The following is a 21,981-nucleotide window of genomic DNA, read 5'->3' on the forward strand; positions in this document are numbered from 1 at the left end:
GAGACACCCACAAAGCTCAGGCCCACCAGCCTAACCAGAACCCATTGAGCTTTCACCAGTGGGTTTTTACCAATCAGACAGCTTTTCACTGTCTGATGAAAATGAAAGATTAATGTATGTCCTGAAAGTCAGATGATCTGAGTAAAATTAAATCCTGATGAAAATCAAAGCTTGGTAAAAATTAAAGCCTGAAGTCCAAAGTGATCCAGTGATTTTTACCAGGAGTACGGCTTTCCTTGGTTAGTTTATAGCTGTGAGGAAAGACAGAGACATTTTATCACAGCTTGCATTAAACCCCTCTGATGCCTTGCCTGGGAGAGTGGAAGTGGCCTGGAAGCTGTGCACCTGTCAGCAGGAAAACAAGCTGGAGGAAAAAGGCTCCCAAATCCCAGAAAGCCCTGGAGCCTCCTGGGCTGGTGTCCCCATCAGGGGCAGCTGGCTGTCCTCAGCCAAGGAAACACTGGGATTCCACTGGATTTATTGTACCTATCCATTGCATCACACAAAGGATCTGAGGACACCTGGCTAATTTTTTCACCCCAAGTTCTTGATACACAAATAAACACACTTCCCCCTTTTCTTTGTCCATTTAATATTTTTTTCTTTCTATTTTCTGCTTGAGGAGAGGGCTGGGCTGAGATTCATGAGTGTTCAGGAACACCCCCATGTCCAGCCCCCAGCCAGGGAGGCCGCAGTGAAGCCTCCTCAAGGTCTTCTCTCCTCCTGGCTGAGCAGCCCCAGCTCTCTCAGCCTTTCCTCAGAGCAGAGGGGCTCCAGCCTGCGGCATCTCTGGGGCCTCCACTGCCTTGCCTCCAACAGCTCCAGCTCCTTCTGTGCTCAGGACCCCAGAGCTGGGGCAGGGGTGAGCCCGGGAGGGGCTGCAGCTTCATGGGCACCAGCAGGAAATTTTGTGTTATCCCTGGAGAGGAACTAAATGCACTCTGGTGTTGAGGGATAAAATGAAAGGAATCAAGCCTGCCCTGGGCAGGGTTGCCACCAGCACCAGCATTTCCTTGTGCAGTCTGAAGGGATCTGTCAGGGGCAGATCCCAGGGCTCCCCTTGCTCCGGCCCCCAGCCCAAAGCAGCTGCAAGGATGGCAGGGCTGGGCTGCGGGTCCGTGCCCAGCTCAGTTCGGAGCTCCCTGTGCCACCACAAGCACAGGCTCCAAAGCAAACCCTGTCCATGGGGACACAGCAGCTGTGCAACGCTGGCACCCTGCAGCTGAGGCCGAGCCTGCAGCACCTTGGGGAACCCACACAGCCCAGACTGTCCCCAAGGCTTCCTGGAGCCCACAGACAAGGGCGGTTCTTGCGTGCCCTGCGGAATCCATCTTGCCACTTCTGCAAGATGGAGCCTGGAGCTGCCCGGAGGACGAAGGCTGTTTCCAGAGCCAGCCTTCTGATGGCAGGGCTGATGTCCTGTGCCTTGTCATCAAGGGCTGGAAGAGAGAGGAACAGAGCCATGGTCAGATCTGGATCTGCAGGGACCCGAGGAGAGCCCCGTGCAAGGGCCAACCCAGGTGGCTCTGGCCATGGCCAGGAGGGAGCAGGGACCAAAGGGATCAGCCCAAAGCCACTGGACACTATTGGCACTCGTGCCCCTGAAATCTCTGTGTGTGCCCTGGCCACACCAGGCCTGGTCCGCACAGGGAGCAGAGCCCTGGGCAGCCGGGGCAGGGATTGCAGCTCTCCTTGGCAGCCGGGGCTGGCAGCCCGCTGCCCTCACTCACCCTGACAGATGCTCTGGAGCTCTCGTTTGTTCCCCCGGAGGTGCCACCCGGCCATCCCTGGGAACACAGAGCCTGTCAGGGTCCCAGCAGCACAGCTCCCTGCCAGCGGCGCTGCCAGCCCTGGGGCCACACGGCCTCCTGCCCCGGCAGGGCTCAGCCCCGGCCCTTGCCGCATCCTGACTCAGCCCAAGGGCCCGGCTGCCAGAGGCCGGCAGCAGCAGCCCCGAGGGCAGCCGGGGCTCCAGGGCCGGGGCAGCAGCCGGGGCTGGGGCCGAGCTGCGGCGGGGCAGGGAGGGAGCCCAGCCCGGTTCGTGGCTCACCAATGAACCTGATGGCCGCCGCTCGCAGGGACTCCTGCGGGCTGTCCAGGTAGAGCAGGGCCCGGTGCAGGTGCTCAGCCGCTCGGCTCCTGTCCTGTGCCAGCTGCAGAGAGCGGCGGGAGGGAAGGGTTGGTGCGGGCTCTGCCCCTCGGCCGGGCACTGCTGCCTGCGGCCAGCCCCGGCCTCCCGTGCCCGCCCAGCCCTGAGGCACCGGGCAGCAGCCGCTGGCGCCGGGCTCCGGAGGGGGCAGAGGGCCGGCTGCTGCCCGGGGAGCCGCGGTGCTGGCCTGCCCGACAGAGCAGCTGTGCCGGGGCTCCATGGGCACACGGCTCGGGGCCACAGGGGGCTGGAGTAGAGCCCGCGGGGCCCAGGGAAGGGAGCAGCGTGTGGGGCACAGGCTGGCGGCCCTGGGTGCGGCACTGGGCAGGGCACAGCTGCCAGCCGCACACACTGAGCTTCTCCAGCCTGGGGCTGGGGCTTCCAGCCCGCCCTCGCCGAACCTCCAGGTCTGATCCACCCGCAGCATCTGCTGGAGATCCTTCCTCTTCAGGAATCGGGCGGAACAGAGCAGCGTTTCCCGGGAGGCCTGGAGAGCAGCAGAGACCCAGAGATGGCACCACAGCCCAGGGCACAGGACCCACGTCCCTGGGCCAAGACCGGGAGGGATCTGCAGCCTGCGAGGCAGCAGAGCAGGAGGCAGCCGAGCGCCCTGCCAGGGAGCCACGGCAGCTGCCGAGTCCTCACATCAACCACGCGCTGGTTCTCATCATGGCAGTGCAAGGAGAGTGGGAGCAGGCTCTGCTGCACGTGGGACTTCAGGGCCTTTTTCCCCTCCTTTGGTACTAAATCCATCATCTCTTGGAAGATGAACATGGAGCACAGCTGCACCTGGCTATCGTCCTGTACGAAAGGAAGAAATAAAGACCTCAGCATCAGCTGCTTCAGGCCCACCTGGGCACAGGCCTGCAAATGCCCAGGGCACAGTGCCCAGGCAGCAGCCATGGCTGGAGACACAGAGCCTTACATTGTCAAAGAGCGGCAGGAGCGCCTCAGCCAGCTGCAGGCCGAGGGGGATGGTTATCGGGCCACCATTGTACAGGAACAAACGTCTGAGGAGAGCGATGCTCATCCCAAGCACATGGCTGTCATTTTCCCCCAGGAGCTCCACGAGCCTTTCATGCAGGCCCCACATTCTTTTGGCCTGTGTGGAACACAAGTGTGTGAAATGCCACCCTGCTGCCACAGGGCCCAGAGGCCAAAGGCCTGTGCCAAAGGCCTGGGGCAGGAGGCAAGAGGCAGGAGGCAGGAGAGCTGGCAGCAGCTGCCTCAGTGCCCAAAGGCCAACCAAGCGCAAGCCACTGCCTTCCCCAGCCCCACGCCGGCAGCCGCTGTCCCCTTCTCACCATGGAGGAATTCTTGCCGAGCACCACAAGGCCTCTGAGTGCCAAGCGACGCCTCTCCCTGCACTCGCTCTGCAGTTTGCTTGATGCGATCTCCAGGACTCTGTCACGGTATTCACTCGAGTCCAGGCACTCCAACATCTGAAGGGCACAGGCCGGTGATGGGGCAGCAGCGCACAGGGCTGGGCCCAGGCAGCAGCACAGGGCGTGGGCACCGTCCCGGGCGGCTGCGGCACCGAGAGGGCAGAGAGCTGGGAGACAGCTCAGCGAGACAGCGCTGCCCTTCAGGCTCACCTCCACAAGGAACGCCATGGCGGCCAAATCCCCGTGTGCCGTGTCTTTGCTGAGCAGCCCGAGCAGGTAGAATGCAATCGCAGAACACAAGGGTAGGGACACGTGACGCATTGCTCTGACGGGAGGAAAAAGGAACCAAGACCCTGAGCCAGCGGGACAAACCTCTCCATGGACTGACTCCCAGGAGGAGCTTGGCCCTTCTCCACCACCCTGCAAGGGGACCTGGGGTCCTTTGGGGGCCAAGCTGCCCTTGGGCACCCTCCTCTCCCAGGCTTGTGCAGTGTCCTTGGCCATCCCTTGGTGACAAGGCCCTCTGGCCCCTGACCACGGGGACTGTGTGGGGCACCCCAGGCACGGGGCACAAGCGCTGTTTGGGGGCAGCTCACCTGGCCAGCACACCCACAGCACAGTGGTGCGTGCCAGCACACAGCAGCGTGTCCCAGCCACGCTCGTCTTCCACTGCTGCCACCACATCCTCATAGTGCAGTCGGCAGAGCAGGGCCTTCAGGGTGTGCACTGCAAACCTGTGTGCACGGCAAAGCCCAGGTGATGCTGGGAGCACGGGCTGCTGCCCTGGGGACATGGCAGGGACAGGAGGACTGGCATGGAGCACCTGTTGGGGCTGATGGCAAGGCCGTGTTGCTGCTGGCATCTCTTCCAGAAGGTATCGACCTTCTCTGGCAGATCCAATGTGCTGAAGAGCACTTGCAAGAGCAGGTGCACCAAGAGACGGGGGAAATACACTGTCACTGCATGTGGGACACAGGGCAGCTGGAGTATCTTCCATATCACCACAGTTGCCTGCGAAGGACAGAGCAGCCTGAGTCAGTGCTCAGTGCTCAGGTGTCCATGTGGCAGGGCCCGAGCGTGGCAGGGAGAGGCCAGTGGAGATGTAGGGATAGCAGCCGGCCTGGTGGCCCTGGAGCTGCTCCTAGGCCAGGTTTGAGCCCAGTGCCTGAGGCAGGGAGATGCCATGGGAGGAGGGAGGATGGAGACCTGAGGGAGAGGTGACCTTGGGGTGAGCAAAGGTCAGTTGCAGAAACTCACAGCCAGGGCAAGGACAGCCGTGTGGTCCCCGTCGGAGGTGCACATGCTGAGCTCTGGCCAGGTGCCCAGCACATCCAGGAGTATCAGCATGGCCGGCTCTGCAGCCCTGCACGAGCACATGATGCTCTTCCACATGGTGGTAGCAGCTCTGTGGGGACAGAGTTCTGTGTCAGGGGGGTCTGGGACACATCCCCGTGGCCTGGGCAGCAGCAGGGAGCTGAGCTGGCTGCCAGCCCTGCCTCTGCCCACTGCCCCTCTGTGGCAGCCCAGCCCTGTGGGGACTGGCCCCTGAGGGCAGCAGGCTCGGGGGCTGCTGTGCCAGGGCTGACAAAGGGAGGAGCCACAGGGCCCTGGAATACTCTGTTTGTCAGACACCTGGGCCAGGCTGTGCAGGGGGATGCCCTGAGCCCTCTGGGCACGTGGGCCCTGTACCTGTCACACCATGGGGCCACACGCAGGAGAGCCATCACCACGTCAGCAGGCTGTGCCTCTGTCAGATCCAGAAGGGGCCTGCACAGATTGTACTCAGGAAACTCATTAGCCTTGAGCCACTGGTGGATGAACCTCACCATGGGGAGCACCTGGAGAAGGCACAGGGAAACTTGGAAAGCTGCCAGCAGGAGTAATGTGCCCAGCTTCCCAGAGAAGTGCTTCCCTTCCCACCGCACTGCCATGGCCTCAAAGGCTTGCAGTGAGCAGCTGGCGTGGCCAAGCAATTCCTGGGAGGATCGAAGCCAGGCCACAGGCTGCTTACTTGCTTTGGACTGGAAGGACCCTCCTCCACAAGCATGTCCAGCAGGGCAGCACTGGCCTTGGTTTTGAAGATGGGAGAGTATGCTCTGACCACAGTGCCCATGGCACTGGTCTCTTCCTCCCGAATTCTCTTCATGAATTTGCAAATCATCTGCAGCAGAAGGGCAAGAAATGAGGGACATTGCATGGAGTGCTCCAAGCGTGGTGCTGGGCTGAGCAGGAGAGGGGATGGCTGCAGGTACCTGCGCTGTTGTGCGGAAGAGGCCACGGCTGCGTTCCTGCTCTCGAGTGCGCTCCATGGCTGCTCCTGGCAAAGAGCGAGCGCAGCTTGAGCTGAGGGGCTGCGGGAGAGGCCGGAGAACACAGCCCAGCCCTGCACTCCCCAGGCAGGGACAGCCCCAGGAGGCCCCAGGGCACAGAGTACAGCTCCAGGGCGTCTGCCCCAGCCCCACTTCTGTCCTGTCCATGGGCGTGTCCCCGGGGGATGGGATGGGATGGGATGGGATGGGATGGGATGGGATGGGATGGGATGGGATGGGATGGGACGAGGCCAAGCTGGCTGCAGGCCCAGGTCTGCCGCTCACCCTGCTGCGGTGGCTGGAATTGCTCCAGCTCTCCATGCTGCTGTGCTGGGGCAGTCCCAGGGCCTTCTTTCTCCTCCTTCACCCAGGTCATCTTGGGGACACTCGGAGGTCTCTGCTCAACATCACTGCCTGGATTCATGGCTACTTGCAGCAGAGGTGGCTCGGAAAAGGTCTGAGTTGGCAAGTCCTGCAGCTGTGCCTGGAAGGCACCTGCAGGAGTGAAGTCTTGGCAAGGCTGCAGGACAGCCAGTCCTGCACTTGGGTCTCAGGGGCTCGTGCCACAAGGACAGGAGACTCGTCGTCAAGGACCGCGGTGAGGAAATGCCACGGTCTGGGCTCGAGCACACCTGAGAAGTGTGGTGCTTCACCTCACCAGAAGTGAAGCCTCGGGAAGGCTGCAGGTCACCGAGTGCTGTGGTCTGGCCTCGAGGTGACCTGCAGGAGTAACGCCTCAGAAAGGCTCTGGGTCAGCAAGGAATGAGTGCGCCGTGCGGGGGCTCCTCACAGCACCACTCTGTCCCGTCCTGCCCTGTCACGTGCACCAGGCACTGTGGTGTGGCTGTGTCACCGCCAACACTAATGTCACCCCATGTCACAAAGGGCCCTTGGACACCCTGTCCCGTTCCATTCCACGGTTACCATGCTGCGCCGTGTCACCAAGGGCCGTTGCACACGCTGCCCCCTGCCCTGGGGCTCCACCCAGCCCGGCCAAAGTGGCCCAGCTTGGAAGCAATGCCTTGGCCCAAGTGTCTCAGACAGCCCAACAGGATCTTTAGGAACAGCTCAAACCATCAGCAAAGGCTGCCCTGCTCTGTGGGCTCAGGGCAGCAGAAGGAGCCCCCTGGGTTGCCGAGGCAGCCGTGGCGGGAAGGGCGCGGGGCCCTCCACAGAAGCTGTCACGGCCTCCTTGGGACATGTCCCGCCTGGTGGCCATCCTAAACGTGGCGGTGTGACACAGACCAGGAACGTGTGGGCCAGGGCCCGAGTGCTGTTCTGACCCCACTGAAATCAGCAGGGGTGTCAGAATCCTTGCCAAAGCAGGCCTGCCACCCCCCGAGCCCTGGCAGCGCTGGTGCCCATCTCCTGCCCCAGAGACCTGTGCCCTGGGGGGGCTTCTGTGCCAGAGGGCAGCCAAAGCCAATGTGCATTGGGGGCTGTGCTCCATCCTACAGGGACTGTTGGCCAGAGCACCTGGAACAACTGGTGGCAACACTTGGGACGTGTCAGATGATGTTGCTCCTTCCTGGAATGTTGTTTTTCGTGGAAGGGATTAGCAGTAGCACAAAAACACCAACAGCTACTGAATTTCGCTGGACAAAGAGACTCCACAGAGATGCTGTCATGTATCCTTGTGCCTTTCTGTCTTTCTTGCATTTTGGAAGAAAAAGAATTGGCCCAGCCTCTGCTGCAGCTGCTGTGTGTCTGCCTGTGGCAGCTCATGTGCAAACACAGCTGGCTGCCTGCTGAGCACGGCAATGGACAGCCACAAACAGGGAGGTCCCCAGTGAACATCGAGGCAGACACCTGGGGAAGTGCAGAGCATAGGGATAACTGTGGGAACAGAAGCTGGTCTGTGTCTCTGATCATGGTGCTGATGCCCTAAAGCTGGGCAAGAAAACAGTACTCCATGGTATAAAGGCCTATAGAGCAGGTATTTATTTATTTGATGCCGGGAGGGAGTGGCATAGCTTCAGCACAAACTCACTCCTCCATTCTTCACACAGTACTACCTTTTATACATTTTTTTAACTTAATGTTCACATTATACTTTCCAAACCTTCATATTGCAACCTATTTCATAATCACATGCTAAATTTGCTGATTTCCAAAAAATTCTGCATTCACATACCCTTTTACAAAGTAATTAATTCTTTCTGCATCCAGCTTTTTGCATAGCTGAAGCATTATCTCACTGCCTCGGCACCAGCGTGCCTGGTGTCCAGCCTAGTGTCAAACTAGGACACTGCAATAAAATGGAACAAGGCAGTGTTGGTACCTCCAACACAACAGTGGCAGTAGAAAGCAGGGCTATTGTTATCTCAAGCCAACCATTTGTGTATCCACTGGAGTCACAGAAGCACCTGGGCATTTCTGCAGCTCATTTAGGATCCAGCTGGGAGGCTCCAACCAAAGCAGCAGGGCTGCAGTTGATTTGTGCCCTGCGCTAGGAACATGTGAAGCCACGGATGGCTGCTGAGGAGACGGGGCTGTGATGCTCGCGTGCAGCCAAGAGAGCAAGAGCAGCACCTTTCCAGGGTGTGAAGGGGCTACAGAGAAGTGGGAGAGTGACTCTTTGTCAGGAACTGTAGTGACAGGACAAGGGGAAATGGGTTCCAATGGGGAATAGGAGTGGATTTGATGTTAGGAAAATATTCTTTGGTGTGAGGTGGGTGAGGCCCTGGCCAGGCTGTGCAGAGAGGCATTAAAGGACAGGCTGAACAGGGCCCTGAGCAACCTGGGGAGGTGGGAGGTTACTCAGGGCTGAACAAGAGGACCTATAGGGTCCCACCCAAGCCAAACCATTCCAGGATTCCATCATTCCAGGCCCTAATGGAAGTGGTCCCAGGACTCCTGTAACATCACTGCCCCCAGAGTTGTGATGTCTCAGCCCGTGTTCCAGCAGCAGAAACGCAAGCAGGGCAGGATGCCCTCGCTTGGCTTTTGTCTCTTGAACAATCTGAGCACTGGCAATGCAAAGCAGAGGAGGGCCAGAGCTTTTGGGGGCTCCAAGCCCTTAATATCAGCCCCTGCAGCTGCAAAAGCCGCTCCCCAGATGCTGGCTCCAGCAATTCCCAAGGCCATAAAGGCCTTCAGAGCCTGAATGTGGATTTTGCATCCGTGTAGCCTGGTGCCAGCTCTCAGCCCAGGAGTCCCTGTGGCTGCAGCAGGAAGGGTGGCAGAAGGTTTCCTGCCTGCTTTGCATTGCTGCAGGGGCTGCTCCTGTCAGAGCCCCCTCTCTGCTGGTGACAGCTTTGCTCTTGGGGACACCGCTCTGCAGCAGCCCAGGAACACGAGCGGTGCCCAGTGCCGGGAGCGCCACCAGTGGTTCCCCCCTGTGCACGGGGACCCCAGCCCCAAGGTGGCTGTGCCAGCACCCCCAGGGACCTCCAGCCTCGGGAACCCAGGGCAAGGGGAAACCACAGCTGTGCAAATGCTGCCTGTGCCCAAAGCAAATGCAAAGACAGACAGCCTGTGACAAACAAGGACAATTTATTTACACAACAGCACCACCACCACCAATGAACTACAGAATGTATTTACGTTATAAGAATCTTCATAGCAACAATCTATAAAATGTATTTACAATGAAAGGACCTCTATAGCAATTGCAATCTAAGAAATGTATTTACATTAGAACCTAACTGCAGCCTATAGAACATATATACTGAAGGGACTGTGTCCATCATTTCTGTTATTCCTGCAAGAGAAGGAGGCATCTTGGCCACTCCAGCCCAGCCCTGAGGGCTGTTCCTGTGCACGCTCTGGTGCCGTTTCTGCTCTGTCCAGAGCCGCTTCAGCAGCAGCGACTCAGCAGCGCTGCTCGAGGAGACATCACCACCCTCCCCATGGAGGCAGAAGCTGTGCAGACACAGAGCTCTGTGTCAGGGGAGCCTCGGTCTCAGCACCGTGGCCTGGGCAGGCGCGGGGGCCCGGGCTGGCCGCCAGCCCTGCCTCTGCCCGCTGCCCTGGCAGCACCCAGTGGCTGTGCCCTGCCAGGGCCTCCTTGCCCTCCTTGTTGCCAGCCAGCCCAGCCTGGGCGCCTCGGGGCTGCTGAGGCCCAGCCTCGAGGGCTTCTGCTGCAGGCATGGCAGTCTCTCAGGGGAAGCACCAGAGCAGCGGGTGACAGGAACAAGGTGACTGCCCGGGGGCTGCTCGTGGCCTCTGACACCCAATTCCTCAGTGCTTCCACCACCCCGTCCCCTCAGGGGCCTCCTGTGCCCTTGGAACCTCCTGCCACCTCCTCCCTCACACCTGCCCCTTGTGCCTTCCCACTGCCTTGTCCCATCAAGGCCTCTGCAGCACCGCATTCCTTCCAGGCCTCCCTCCACCCCAGCCCCTCTGGTCTCCCCCAGCCCGGCCAACCTGCCCGGCAGCAGCGCAGCCCCGATGGAGCTCCAGAGGAGCCGGATTGAGAGAGCCTCAGAGCCCTCAGCAATCCCGCCAGCAACCCACAGGCTGCAGGACACAGACGGCGCTTCCTGGCTGGGAGAAGCCTCGTGCCCATCTCCAGGCACCACAATCACAGCGATCCCCACAGCTCCAGCCCCTGCCCAGCTCCTCTGTGGGCAGCGTTAAGGCTTCAGCAGAAGCACCAAAGGCCGAGGGCCTTCTGGCCATTTTCCCTTCCCCACTGCACGCCTGGGCAGCTTGCTGAGCACAAGCACCCTTTTCCCCTCTCCCCCTATGCCCTGCGCACACTGGGCACCAGAGAAAGCACCTGAGACACTGGGTATGAGAACACATTCTATATTTCTATATATAATTCTATATCTATATTCTATATATTTCTAATTCTATATTTCTATATTAAAGAAGAACTAAGAAAAAGGAAAAAAAAAACATCTTAAAGAAAAATCCTGCCTGGCTCAGATGGCCCCGGCAGACAGAGAGCCTCTCAATTCAGCTCTCCTCAGAGCTCCAGCAGCACAGCCAGCCACGGGCCCACAGACAAGGGCGGTTCTTGCGTGCCCTGCGGAATCCATCTTGCCACTTCTGCAAGATGGAGCCTGGAGCTGCCCGGAGGACAAAGGCTGTTTCCAGAGCCAGCCTTCTGATGGCAGGGCTGATGTCCTGTGCCTTGTCATCAAGGGCTGCAAGAGAGAGGAACAGAGCCATGGTCAGATCTGGATCTGCAGGGACCCAAGGAGAGCCCCGTGCAAGGGCCAACGCAGGTGGCTCTGGCCATGGCCAGGAGGGAGCAGGGACCAAAGGGATCAGCCCAAAGCCACTGGACACTATTGGCACTCGTGCCCCTGAAATCTCTGTATGTGCCCTGGCCACACCAGGCCTGGTCCGCACAGGGAGCAGAGCCCTCGGCAGCCGGGGCAGGGATTGCAGCTCCCCTTGGCAGCCGGGGCTGGCAGCCCGCTGCCCTCACTCACTCTGACAGATGCTCTGGAGCTCTCGTTTGTTCCCCCGGAGGTGCCACCCGGCCATCCCTGGGAACACAGAGCCTGTCAGGATCCCAGCAGCACAGCTCCCTGCCAGCGGCGCTGCCAGCCCTGGGGCCACACGGCCTCCTGCCCCGGCAGGGCTCAGCCCCGGCCCTTGCCGCATCCTGACTCAGCCCAAGGGCCCGGCTGCCAGAGGCCGGCAGCAGCAGCCCCGAGGGCAGCCGGGGCTCCAGGGCCGGGGCAGCAGCCGGGGCTGGGGCCGAGCTGCGGCGGGGCAGGGAGGGAGCCCAGCCCGGTTCGTGGCTCACCAATGAACCTGATGGCCGCCGCTCGCAGGGACTCCTGCGGGCTGTCCAGGTACAGCAGGGCCCGGTGCAGGTGCTCAGCCGCTCGGCTCCTGTCCTGTGCCAGCTGCAGAGAGCGGCGGGAGGGAAGGGTTGGTGCGGGCTCTGCCCCTCGGCCGGGCACTGCTGCCTGCGGCCAGCCCCGGCCTCCCGTGCCCGCCCAGCCCTGAGGCACCGGGCAGCAGCCGCTGGCGCCGGGCTCTGGAGGGGGCAGAGGGCCGGCTGCTGCCCGGGGAGCCGCCCTGCTGCCCTGCCCGACAGACCAGCGGTGCCGGGGCTCCATGGGCACACGGCTCGGGGCCACAGGGGGCTGGAGTAGAGCCCGCGGGGCCCAGGGAAGGGAGCAGCGTGTGGGGCACAGGCTGGCGGCCCTGGGTGCGGCACTGGGCAGGGCACAGCTGCCAGCCGCACACACTGAGCTTCTCCAGCCTGGGGCTGGGGCTTCCAGCCCGCCCTTACCAGGCCCTCGCCGAACCTCCAGGTCTGATCCACCCGCAGCATCTGCTGGAGATCCTTCCTCTTCAGGAATCGGGCGGAACAGAGCAGCGTTTCCCGGGAGGCCTGGAGAGCAGCAGAGACCCAGAGATGGCACCACAGCCCAGGGCACAGGACCCACGTCCCTGGACCAAGACCAGGAGGGATCTGCAGCCTGCGAGGCAGCAGAGCAGGAGGCAGGCGAGCGCCCTGCCAGGGAGCCACGGCAGCTGCCGAGTCCTCACGTCAACCACGCGCTGGTTCTCGTCATGGCAGTGCAAGGAGAGTGGGAGCCATCTCTTGTAACTCTGCATGGTGTCTTTCTTCAAAAAAGGTTTTTTGAAGAGGGGAGAAAAATTTTCAAGATGAAGTTGCAGGGAAGCTCCCTGCTGAAAAATGTGAAGCTTCATCCATCCCACAAACCCCAGCTTGAAAAGACAACAGCACTGGCTTTCTGCACTCCAGAAACCATGTCCTGTCTGGGAATTTAAGAGGAGGCTCAGCAGCTGCAAGAATCACAGCCTCATGGAATCATTTCTGTTGGGAAAACCTTCACAAGCATTGAGCCCAAGCACTCACAAAAGGAGGTGTCACCTTCCCCTCCCTGATGCCCCAGCCACAAGCACTGAAGGACCAGGGGCCTGTTCCATTGGCTTCCAGCCCAAACCTAATCCCTGTGTCAATCATGGAAGCACAGCAAGAAAGGACCCAAGTTCCCGCTCCTGCAGCCAGCGGCACTGATGGCATCTGCTCCATGTTGGCATCTGCTCCATGTTGGCATCTGCTGCATGATGGCATCTGCTCCGTGGTAGGAGGGACTCAGGGATGATCCTGCCCTGGGCTGTCACACTTTGGGTGGGCACTGCCCAACCTGCTCTGGAACTCCTCTTACACCCTCACTGGAGCCATGGCTGCATTTACTGTCCCAGCACCAGCCTGAATTCAGAAGCATATTGTCCCCTACCAGGTCTTGCAGGAGCTTGTTTATTTCCCTTTGCTTTGTGGTTCCTGGAAGCCTGAGCATTTCTTGACTCTGCTTTTCTGCCTGCATGAGCTGCTGAGCTGTCTCTTCCAGTTCCTTTCTCCTGAGAGCTCCCTCTGCTTCCAGCTCTTGTTGCAGGAATTTCACTTGTCCTGCAAACATCACCAACAGCAGGAGTCAGAGTCTTTGCTGACTTTACTGACCTCAGGCCCTTTCAGGACCTCCAGCCCCACCACTCCTCAGAAGCCCTGTGGACAGAGGTGGCTTTACAGGGTGCTTAGCTTTTCTCGGCAGGGGCGGCACCACAAACAAAGCACACGAGGTCCTCACCTTCTACCACTGCCTTGGCCTGCGTGACTCTGAGCACTTGAGCCTCCACATGGTTCCTGCTCATCTCCAGCTGAGATATCTGCTGCTGAGCAGCAGACAGGCTGGATTCCAGGCTCTCCTTTTGCTGACCTACAAATTGCAAATACAGAGAGACATGAGCTGCTTGCTCCTGACACCCACAGCTGGTTATTCCAGGACAACGAGGCTCAAGATCCCCACACATCAGTAGGGAAAATGGATCACATGGAAACTCTTTCAGAGAAGGCACTTTTGTGCCATTTCCATAGCAAAGCAGGGCCCTCTGAGGGAGTGCCCTGGCCTTCCTTATGGCCTGGCACAGCACACACAGCCCAGCCCAACTTGACCTCAACAGCCAAAGCTTCACTTGCTGTTCCTGACCTATGACACTGGGGAGCTGTGCCCGGACAGGATGGGCTGACGAGCAAAGTCTCAGCCTCTGCTCACAGCCCTTCTGTCATCAGCACTTGCAAGCTGCTCTGCAGGGGGACAGGACAGACTCTTGTCCTGCCCAACTCCTGACATTTTAATACTCTTGAAAATGGACATAAAGGTACATCATTTTCCAGACACCGTGTATTTAAGAGACTTCAGAACTACTTGGCACGATGCAGAAAAATCTCATGGTCATGGCAGCACTTGTAAAAAATACCAACACCCTAAATGCAGAGACTGCTGTTTAAACTCTTGCAAGGTCAAGGAGTAGGCTTGCCACCATTATTTTAGTATTGTTGGCTAAACAGGCAGTAGCCCAATTGGCTTGTCCTTCTTTACAGAGTGAGAGGGACTGTGTAAATGGACTTTGATTGGCTTGGCAGGTGGATGCCCATCAACAATTAGAAAGAATCCCCAGAGGTCGTTGAGGATTCCAAAGGGCTTTCCCTGCTGCTTTCTAACCAGCCCTAGCACCTGGCCCACACTTCTCAAGAGTAGGCTTGGAATTAGAAAGCCTCAAGACTTTCAGCAGGAGCCTCTGGCTTCACCCAGAATCGCAGCGCACTACTCCCAACATCCCCAGGTAAGAGCCTGGAATGCTCAAGATGGAGCTTCAGTTCTGAAGATCAAGATCATGTCAAGCTACTTGGTAACAAACGAGGGATGTTCAATGCCCAGCATAAGGAACCAAACCTAAGAGAAACATGAGGTTTCACTCAACCTCTGCATGCTTTAACTACTACTCAATTCAGGGCTGGGTGGCTTGCTTTTGACTTCCCACAGGAATGTGCTTGGCAGCACAAACAGGAGCCCAAAGCTGACGAGAGCTTTGTTGGCTTTAGATGTCAGAAAAATAACCTTCATATTGTGACTTTTTATTTTTTTGAGACACTACCATTTTATGTCCGTGGAATGTAAAAACACCTGAAAGGCTCTGCTCCCTGCCTTTACCTGGTCTCTGCCATCTGCTTGCAAAGCTCTTGCCTCTGCTGCTCCATAGCTGCCAGTCGTCCCTTAAAGGCAGCCTTCTCCTGGCCCAGCAGCTCCTTCTCTCTGTGCACCTGGGCCAGTGGTTGCCCTTGGCCAGAGGATTGCTGGCGCAGCTGCTCCAGGGCCCTGCTCGATGACTCTTGCTCCTTGGAAACCTGGAAACAGGACAAGATACACCTTGAGCCCTTCCTCAATGATGGTGTGTGCCATTTTGAGGCAGCTGTCCACAGCAGTGTCCCTGTCTTCTTCTGCCAGAAACAGCATCTGGGCTGATCTGGCTGGCACAACTCCCACTCCCACAGGTGCTGCCTAGCAATGAGGTGTCCAGAGCCATGGTGACATCATCCCTCCTTTGCTCCAGCAGATCCCTCTGAAGCTGCAATTCCTCCAGTGTCTGCCTCTTGACTTCCAGCTCGCTCTGCAATGAGGGGTCTTCTCCCTCCAGTGCAGCCTCCACTGTACAAGAAGGGCCAAGACAAGTTTTCAAGGGAAAGCCAGTCTCATTTCAAAAACCAACCTCCATCCTGTCCTGCTGCTGGGCCTTTTCCACCTGGGGTGACGTTTCCTTCTGCTGCTCGGTGTTCCTTTGACGCAGCCACAAGGCTCCTGGCTCTGGGATTCCCATGCATTGCTGCAGCTTTTCCCTGGACTTCTCAATGTTTTCACAGCAACTGCAGAGACAAGGCTCAGTCAGAAGAACAAAGAGGCCTCAAGAGTCACCAATCCCATTTCCAGCACTCCAGGCTGGAGCAGGGGGCAGTGGGCTAAGGAAGACCTTGCTCTTTCCCTCCCAAGGAAATCCTCCAGAGGCAAAGGGAAAGGAAGGCAGGATTTTGCCTTCCTTCAGTGAGAAGCAGTGGCTGGGCAGAGGCACGCAAAGAACAGAATTCAGGGAAGCAGTATGGTGAGAAGAAGGAGTCTTCTATTCCAACATGGCTGTGCATCTCCCACACAGCCTTAGGAGTCACAGTAGAGCATGAAAAACTCTGACAGGACGATGCTCAAGGTAGGGCAGGTGATTTCTTCACCCAGGAACCTCTGAACTCCCAGACCTGGAAGCAGATTGCATCTGGAATGCAAGAGGAGGAGGAGGAGGAGGAGGAGGAAATGTTCACCCTCCGATTTCTTCTATCAGATCCTCCATCTGCTGATAGCCGCTTGTGACTGTTTGAGTTTCCTCATCCATTTGACCAATATGTTCCTGCAAGTGCCCACAATTCCCTGAGACTTCCCAAAGCAATGCAAAGGGATCCTGTTTATCCGTGGATGTCAGAGTTGAGAGGATGCTGCCAGGATTGTCAGTGCAGACGATGGAATGGGCCATGCTGTCACTGTCGTCTGTCAGTGCCTGAAAGCCCACATCCAGCTGTTAGTCAGGCATTCTCTTCCTATTCCAAAGGACCACTGAGATGCCTCTTCTGATCCCACAAGAACCACTGTCCATTCAGTTTCAAAATCCCAGCCAGCTCAGCACAGTTTACTCACCTCAGGGGCTCGGGAGGATTGTCCCTGGTGAGAAAGACCTCGAGCTCCCTGGAAGAGCACAGGGAAGAGCACACTCAGACTGCATGCCTGCCCAGTCACATCTAAGTGCTTCCCAGCCTGTCCCAGAGCGCAGCAATTCCAGCTGAGCTCTTCCTCCCCTCCTTGGGAATATTTTCAGCCCACTAGTTTGACAGCAGCACAAACAAACATGCTGGAATGTGTCTCATCATTTCTAAGGACACCAAAACAGGAGTTGCCCAGAGACCCATCCAACCTGGCCTTGAACACTCCCAGGGATCCAGTGGCAGCCACAGCTTCCCTGGGCATCCTATGCCAGGGCCCCAGGTCCCCAGCACCCTGACAGGGCAGAATTCCCTGCAAATAGCCCATCCATCCCTGCCCTGTCTCAGTGGGAAGCCATTTTCCCTCATCCTGTCCTTGCAGGCCCCTGCCTTAAGTCGCTGTCCAGCTCTCTTGCAGGCCCTTCCTTCATGCATTGATAGGGGCTCTAAGATCACCCTGGAACCTTCTCCCACCTGGACAACCCCAACTCTTGCCTCCTTTGCCCTTGGCACAGGTGCTCCAGCCCTTGGAGCATCTTCCTGTTATCCCCGTGGCCTCCCCTAGGCCACTGGGGATCATCTCAGAAATGTCTGAGAGAAACCCCGGTTTGCCTCTGGGAAGCGCTGAGGCTGCACTGTAAATTAGGCTGAGGGGAAGGCGATGACCCTTGTTTGTGCCCATGGCCCCTCCCGTTGGACAAGGATGGAGGAGGAGATGTGGCTGTGCTCTGGGATGGCCAGGTGCCCCCCATTCCCTCCCAGGCCTGTCCCCACAGCAGGCACCAAAGCTGCTGGAGCTCTGGAACAGCAACTGTTAAACCCTTGCTATTCCCAGAGGGAAGCCTTCCCTGAGGCACAGCCCAGGCCCACCCAGGCCCCTGCAGGGCTTGGCACAAGGAGAGCAGTGGCTTTCTCACTCACCCGTCGCGTGTCCATCCGCTCCTTGGCACAAACAGTGTCCAAAGTGCAGTGTCCAAAGGCCCTTGGCCTTCGCAGGGTTTAACCCTTTATGTTCAAACACCCTTGGCCTTCTCAGGGTTTAACTCTCAGTGCCTAAAGGGCTTTGGCATTTGCAAAGTCTAAACCTCAGTGTCCAATGGAGTTTGACTTTGCAGGGTCCAAACCCCAGTATCTAAAGGCCCTTGGCCTTTGCAGGGTCCAAACCCCAATCTCCAAAGCTTCTTGGCCTTTGCTGGGTCAATAGCAATCAAACACGATCAAAGTGCTGTTGGCTGTTGCAAGGTCCAAGCCCCAATGGTCACAAGCTGTTGACAGCTCCATGGTCCAAACCCAAATAGCCAAGAGCTGTTGATTGTTTCCAGGGTGCAATCCCCAACATTTCATGGACTGTTGACGGTTGCCACGGTCTGAGTCCCAACATTGCAGGGACTGTTGGAGAGGCCCTCCCCGGCTCTCGCCTCATCCCTGCTCCCTGCTGGCCCAGGCACCAGCCCTGCCTCCCCCATGTCCACACAACCCTGCTGGGCAGCTGGGCAGGGACCCAGCTCATGAGTTCCAAGTTCCTGCACCAGGCAGCATCAGTTTGCAGAGCCTCATCGGACAGAGCAGTTTTCTCCGAGGTGGAGCAAATCTTAAGAATTTATAAAATGTGATCGCATATAGTAATGAGTTGCATGCTTCCTATCTAGGCTGATTCTGTCTCTGGAGGAAAAGAGCATGGATCTCAGAATGCTGGAACAAAGGAACCAGGTGCTGAACAATCAGCTGTCTCAGTTTCATTCTGCTCTTCAGCAGGCCGAACAACTCTCTTCAATTTGTGCAGGACAACTGCAGCAGCTCAACACCCAGGTAAGCTGGGCACTCCATCCTCTTCTCCAGGGACACACAACACCACCTTTGGCATGCTAGTCCCAACCTCTTTCCCCTCCCAGCAGCATCCACATGTTCTTCCCAGGCCTGCTGCTGCTGCTGCACCCTCAGGCCAAGGCTGGATCTGGTGTCTGCTGCCAAAGTTTTCCCCCATTCTTTCCTGGGTCCCAGCAGGAAATCTGGGAGCAGAAGCAGCAGCACACTCCTCTGGAGCTTCTCTGTCCCTCTGTTAGCAGTGCTGTCCCTGACAGGATTGGTGCCTGTGCCAGGCACTGAGCAATGTGAGGACACAGACGTGGCTATGGCAGGCTGGGCAGGGCACTTCCACCACAGCCAGTTCAGCCCGTGTTCAGAGCTGCAGCCTCAAGGGTGCCCCTTGCCTCCCTTCCCCTGTTTTCTCTACCTTTGTCTCTACTGGATTCCTGGTTCTGCACCTTCTGTTTCTGGTGTATTTCTACCTGAAGTCATTTCTCCTTCAATGCTCTCCCTACTGCCCGCTCTGCTGCCTCAGGAGCAGCCCAGTCCCTGAGGCTCTCTGCATCCATCTTCCAGATCCAGGCCCTGCAGGATGCAGTGACAGAGAAGGCAGCTCAGCAGGACACTCAAGAGAAGGAGCTGCTGCAGGAGCTGGAAAAGTCCCGAGCAGGAGAACAGAGCTTGAGGGACGCTGTGCATGTGCTGCAGGTTGAGATGTCTGAGCTGCGTCTGAGGCTCCAAAGCTCTGAGGAAAGAGCAGAGGCCATGGCCACACACTGTGAGGCCATGGAGATGGAGCTGAGGATGGCTCAGGCTGACAACAACCAAATCAAGGCCTGCAATCAGGAGCTGCAGACACTGTTGGAGGAAACTCAGCAAGGGACAACTTCTCTCCCATCCATTGCCCCGTCCTGTTCCACCAGTGGGGATCTCTGATCCCATGCAGAGGTAAAGGCCTTTGCCCAGAGATGGCAGACAGGAAAAACAACCAGCACGAGACTTATCCATCCAGGCGCCAGTCAAAGTTTATCTCAAGGATGATGCTGTGGCTGGTGGTGCCAACTGGCTCTGCTGTGGCTGATCCCATACACAGCTGGTGCCTTTCAGGTGCTGTGTCTGTGCTAAGCAGCTGAAGCTGGATGCCTCAGCTCAATTCCCCCAAATTTCAGGCCCTGTCAAAGCCTCCAGGCTATTGGCCTCTCTGGAGCAGGGCTGCACAGGCATCCCTGCTGCTTTGTCTCTCTTGGATTGCTCACTCAGCACAAGGCCAAGAGCAAACACACTTTGCTATTCCTCTGAACCTTGCCCCTGCCATTCCTGCTTTTTTCTCTGCCTGGAAGTTTCCTTCATTTCTCTCACTTTTGGAAGCTCTTGTGGGCTTAAGGCCTGGCAAACCAAAGCAGGCAGAGAAGACAGTGCTGTTGTCTCTGCAGGGTGCCCATCAGTTTACTTTGCTTTGCTTTCTCCCTTCTCTTTCCCCTTCCCTCCTGCAGCAATATGGAGGGCAGAAGAGCAGAAGACCTCTCTAGAAACTGCCTTGAAGGAAGAGGCTGTGACTGTTCGTCAGGAGGTGGCATCACTGCAGAGGAAACTGGAGAGCCAGGAGAAGGAAAGGCAGGATGTGCTGGTGAGAATGGCAGATGCCACAAAGGGCCATTTCCTAGCTATGTTTGCACCTTGTGTTACCAGTTCTAAGGAGCACCTTTTTCCAGTTTAACTTTCCTAATTGCATTCTTCTGAACAAGGAGGAAATGATGTTGTAGCCATGTCAAAGCCAGTTAGCACTGAGGCTGCTGATTTTCCTCCATGCTGGAGTTCTGTGCCCTGGAAGCTTTAGTTCTCCATGTCCACACTGTCTCCATTGACATTGCATGGTTTGGGCAATTTCTGGTGTCCAAATCCATGTTCAGATTTCTAAATATCTGGAGCTGGCAGGAGGGATGAGAAGACCTAGGTTGCTGTTAATTGAAAGGTGTTTGGCCTTGGCCGTGTGAGAGCAGGCAGTGGGGAGAGAGGAAATCCAGGTGCTGATGAAGATCAGGACGTGTGCCTGCAAGGGGAGAACTCGTCCTGAGTGGCAGCAGGGAATGACTGATCTGGCCATTGGTGCTGCAAGAGAGGGCGGTGGGGCTCTCGGGGATGCTGCCATGGAAACTTTACACAGGAGTGTTGGAAAACCACTCCTGTTGCCCCAAGGCCTTGGAATGAAATGCTGAGGGTGTTTGCTCCTCCTTCCTGATGGAGAGCACATCCTCATGGCACTGCCTAAATCCTGCTTAGCATTGACTTGAAATCCTGGCTGCAGTTCTGGCAGCTCGTGCCCAAAGGAACACGGGAGTGGAGCTGCCAGAGGTCGGGGATGGGCAGAAAGGAAGCTGGGATGGGCTGAGCGAGCTGGGAAAGAGGCAGCGTCAAGGGGGGCCCAGCCAAGGTCTGCAGCAGCCCGAGAGGCAGAGAGAGAGGGGGGCAGCACGTGCCTGCCCCTGCAGCAGGATTCCAGATCTGGTATGAGAAGCAAACCAAGGGAGGCAATGAGTGAGTCTTCTTCTCCCTGTTTTGGCAGCATGAACGGGTATTGTACCACCAGCAGCTGAGAGACCTGGAAAAGGACATGGGTGCACCTGACATCCAAAGAGGGAAGAAGATAACCCAGGAATTGGAAGTGGAGAGGGAAGACATGCAAGAAGAGTTGGACCACGGGACTGCTGCTGCCTTGAAGAAGAGAGGAAGAGAAGAAATCAAAGGGACAGAGAATGCTCAACTCCTGAGTGCTGCACTGAGGAAGAGCGAAATGGCCAAAGGGACTCTGAAGAAAAACTTTGTAATCCTGCAGAGAAAATCTCCTGACAACTGCATGGGCCAGTCTCATCTCCAGGTAGGCACAGGCACTGACCTTCAGTCCACTCCAATGTCCCTGAAGGATTCCAGTGATATTTCCCATAAAGAAGTGGGACTCTATATCCCTGTGAGTCCAGGCCTGCTTGGCCAAAGCAGCCCAAGCTGCGGCAGGCAGCCTTGTCTGTCTGCCTGGCCCCAGCCAGAGACCATTGACTGGCAGATTGTTTCCTGGCATGCCCAGAATGACTGCTACAGCTCTGGAGTTTGCTGTTCAGATCAGCTGCAGGCCAAATGCTGGGCATGGGGAGCTGCTTCTCCTGTGCTCACACAAGATCATGGCAACACGTGGGGATTTGGATTTGGTGTGGGAGGGAATGGAGCAGGTGAGCAGGGCGATGGACTAAACCCAGCAGAGTTTTGTACCAAGAGATGTGAGCAGCAGCAGCTGCACTGCTGGTGCCTCGAGGATGCTTGCCAAGATGGAGATTTCTGAGGGACAGCTCTTGTGGTGTTTGAAATAAGGCAATCATCTCCCCTCTGAATCCCCAGCAGGCTGTTGGAGCACAAGAGGAGCAGCTGTTACTTGTCTCACAGAGCAGGCTGGAACCTCAGCAACCGCTTGCATCAGCAGATGATGCCTGAATGAACCACTGAGCCCAGGAGAACTTTTGAGCACGTAAAATGGGCTTTCTGTGCCTCCACGGAGCCTCAGGCTCCTCTGGAGCACAGCACGTTTGCCCAGGCAGTGCTTTGCAGTGCCCTGCTTGTTTCCTTGCCTCTCCCTGTCCCTGCTGCAGGCACAGCCTTTTGTTTGTTCTGTCTCTTGCGGCAGCCCATGACTTTCTCAAAGGTGCCTTCACTGCACTGTCCCCGTGTCCCTGGCCCCGTGTCCCTGGACACACCCTGGCCTCTCTTGCGCAGCCCCCAGCGAGAACTTTTTGCCCCCCGTGTTGTCTGGTGCAATTCAGGCTCTCA

At 57.5% G+C, this 21,981-nt stretch overlaps 2 protein-coding genes across 3 annotated transcripts in view; one reads left to right on the top strand and one right to left on the bottom strand.

The window, feature by feature from the left end:
- The window catches only part of LOC111943692 (uncharacterized), an 80,233-nt gene that overhangs the window by 36,352 nt on the left and 21,900 nt on the right, over window positions 1-21,981 (top strand). For both annotated transcript variants that reach the window (XM_086853507.1, XM_086853508.1), the window contains exons 13-14: window positions 18,012-18,171; window positions 18,751-19,043. The gene's annotated coding sequence lies outside the window, so the exon portion shown is untranslated. The remainder of the gene's footprint in view (window positions 1-18,011; window positions 18,172-18,750; window positions 19,044-21,981) is intronic.
- LOC147650285 (maestro heat-like repeat-containing protein family member 7) lies at window positions 241-6,680 on the bottom strand. The gene is made up of 12 exons (XM_086853421.1): window positions 6,129-6,680; window positions 5,787-5,851; window positions 5,546-5,695; window positions 5,224-5,372; window positions 4,792-4,939; window positions 4,358-4,545; window positions 4,131-4,268; window positions 3,745-3,859; window positions 3,454-3,591; window positions 3,075-3,251; window positions 2,764-2,950; window positions 241-251 (listed from the first exon to the last, which is right to left on the bottom strand). Exons 1-12 carry the CDS (start codon window positions 6,265-6,267, stop codon window positions 241-243), a joined length of 1,605 nt encoding a protein of 534 aa, XP_086709547.1. The 5' UTR covers window positions 6,268-6,680.

This window comes from Cyanistes caeruleus, chromosome 16 (genome assembly GCF_971803275.1).
Source record: "Cyanistes caeruleus chromosome 16, bCyaCae1.hap1.1, whole genome shotgun sequence".
Taxonomy (NCBI): Eukaryota; Metazoa; Chordata; class Aves; order Passeriformes; family Paridae; genus Cyanistes; species Cyanistes caeruleus.

What these genes read in the sequence shown, in the direction of transcription:
- LOC147650285 (XM_086853421.1), bottom strand. Translation starts at nt 6,267, where the DNA reads ATGAATCCAGGCAGTGATGTTGAGCAGAGACCTCCGAGTGTCCCCAAG. An exon ending in GTCCTTCCAGTCCAAAGCAA is followed by an intron (nt 5,373 to 5,545) that starts GTAAGCAGCCTG and finishes TGCCTTCTCCAG; the next exon opens with GTGCTCCCCATGGTGAGGTT. An exon ending in CTTGCCATCAGCCCCAACAG is followed by an intron (nt 4,269 to 4,357) that starts GTGCTCCATGCC and finishes CCGTGCACACAG; the next exon opens with GTTTGCAGTGCACACCCTGA.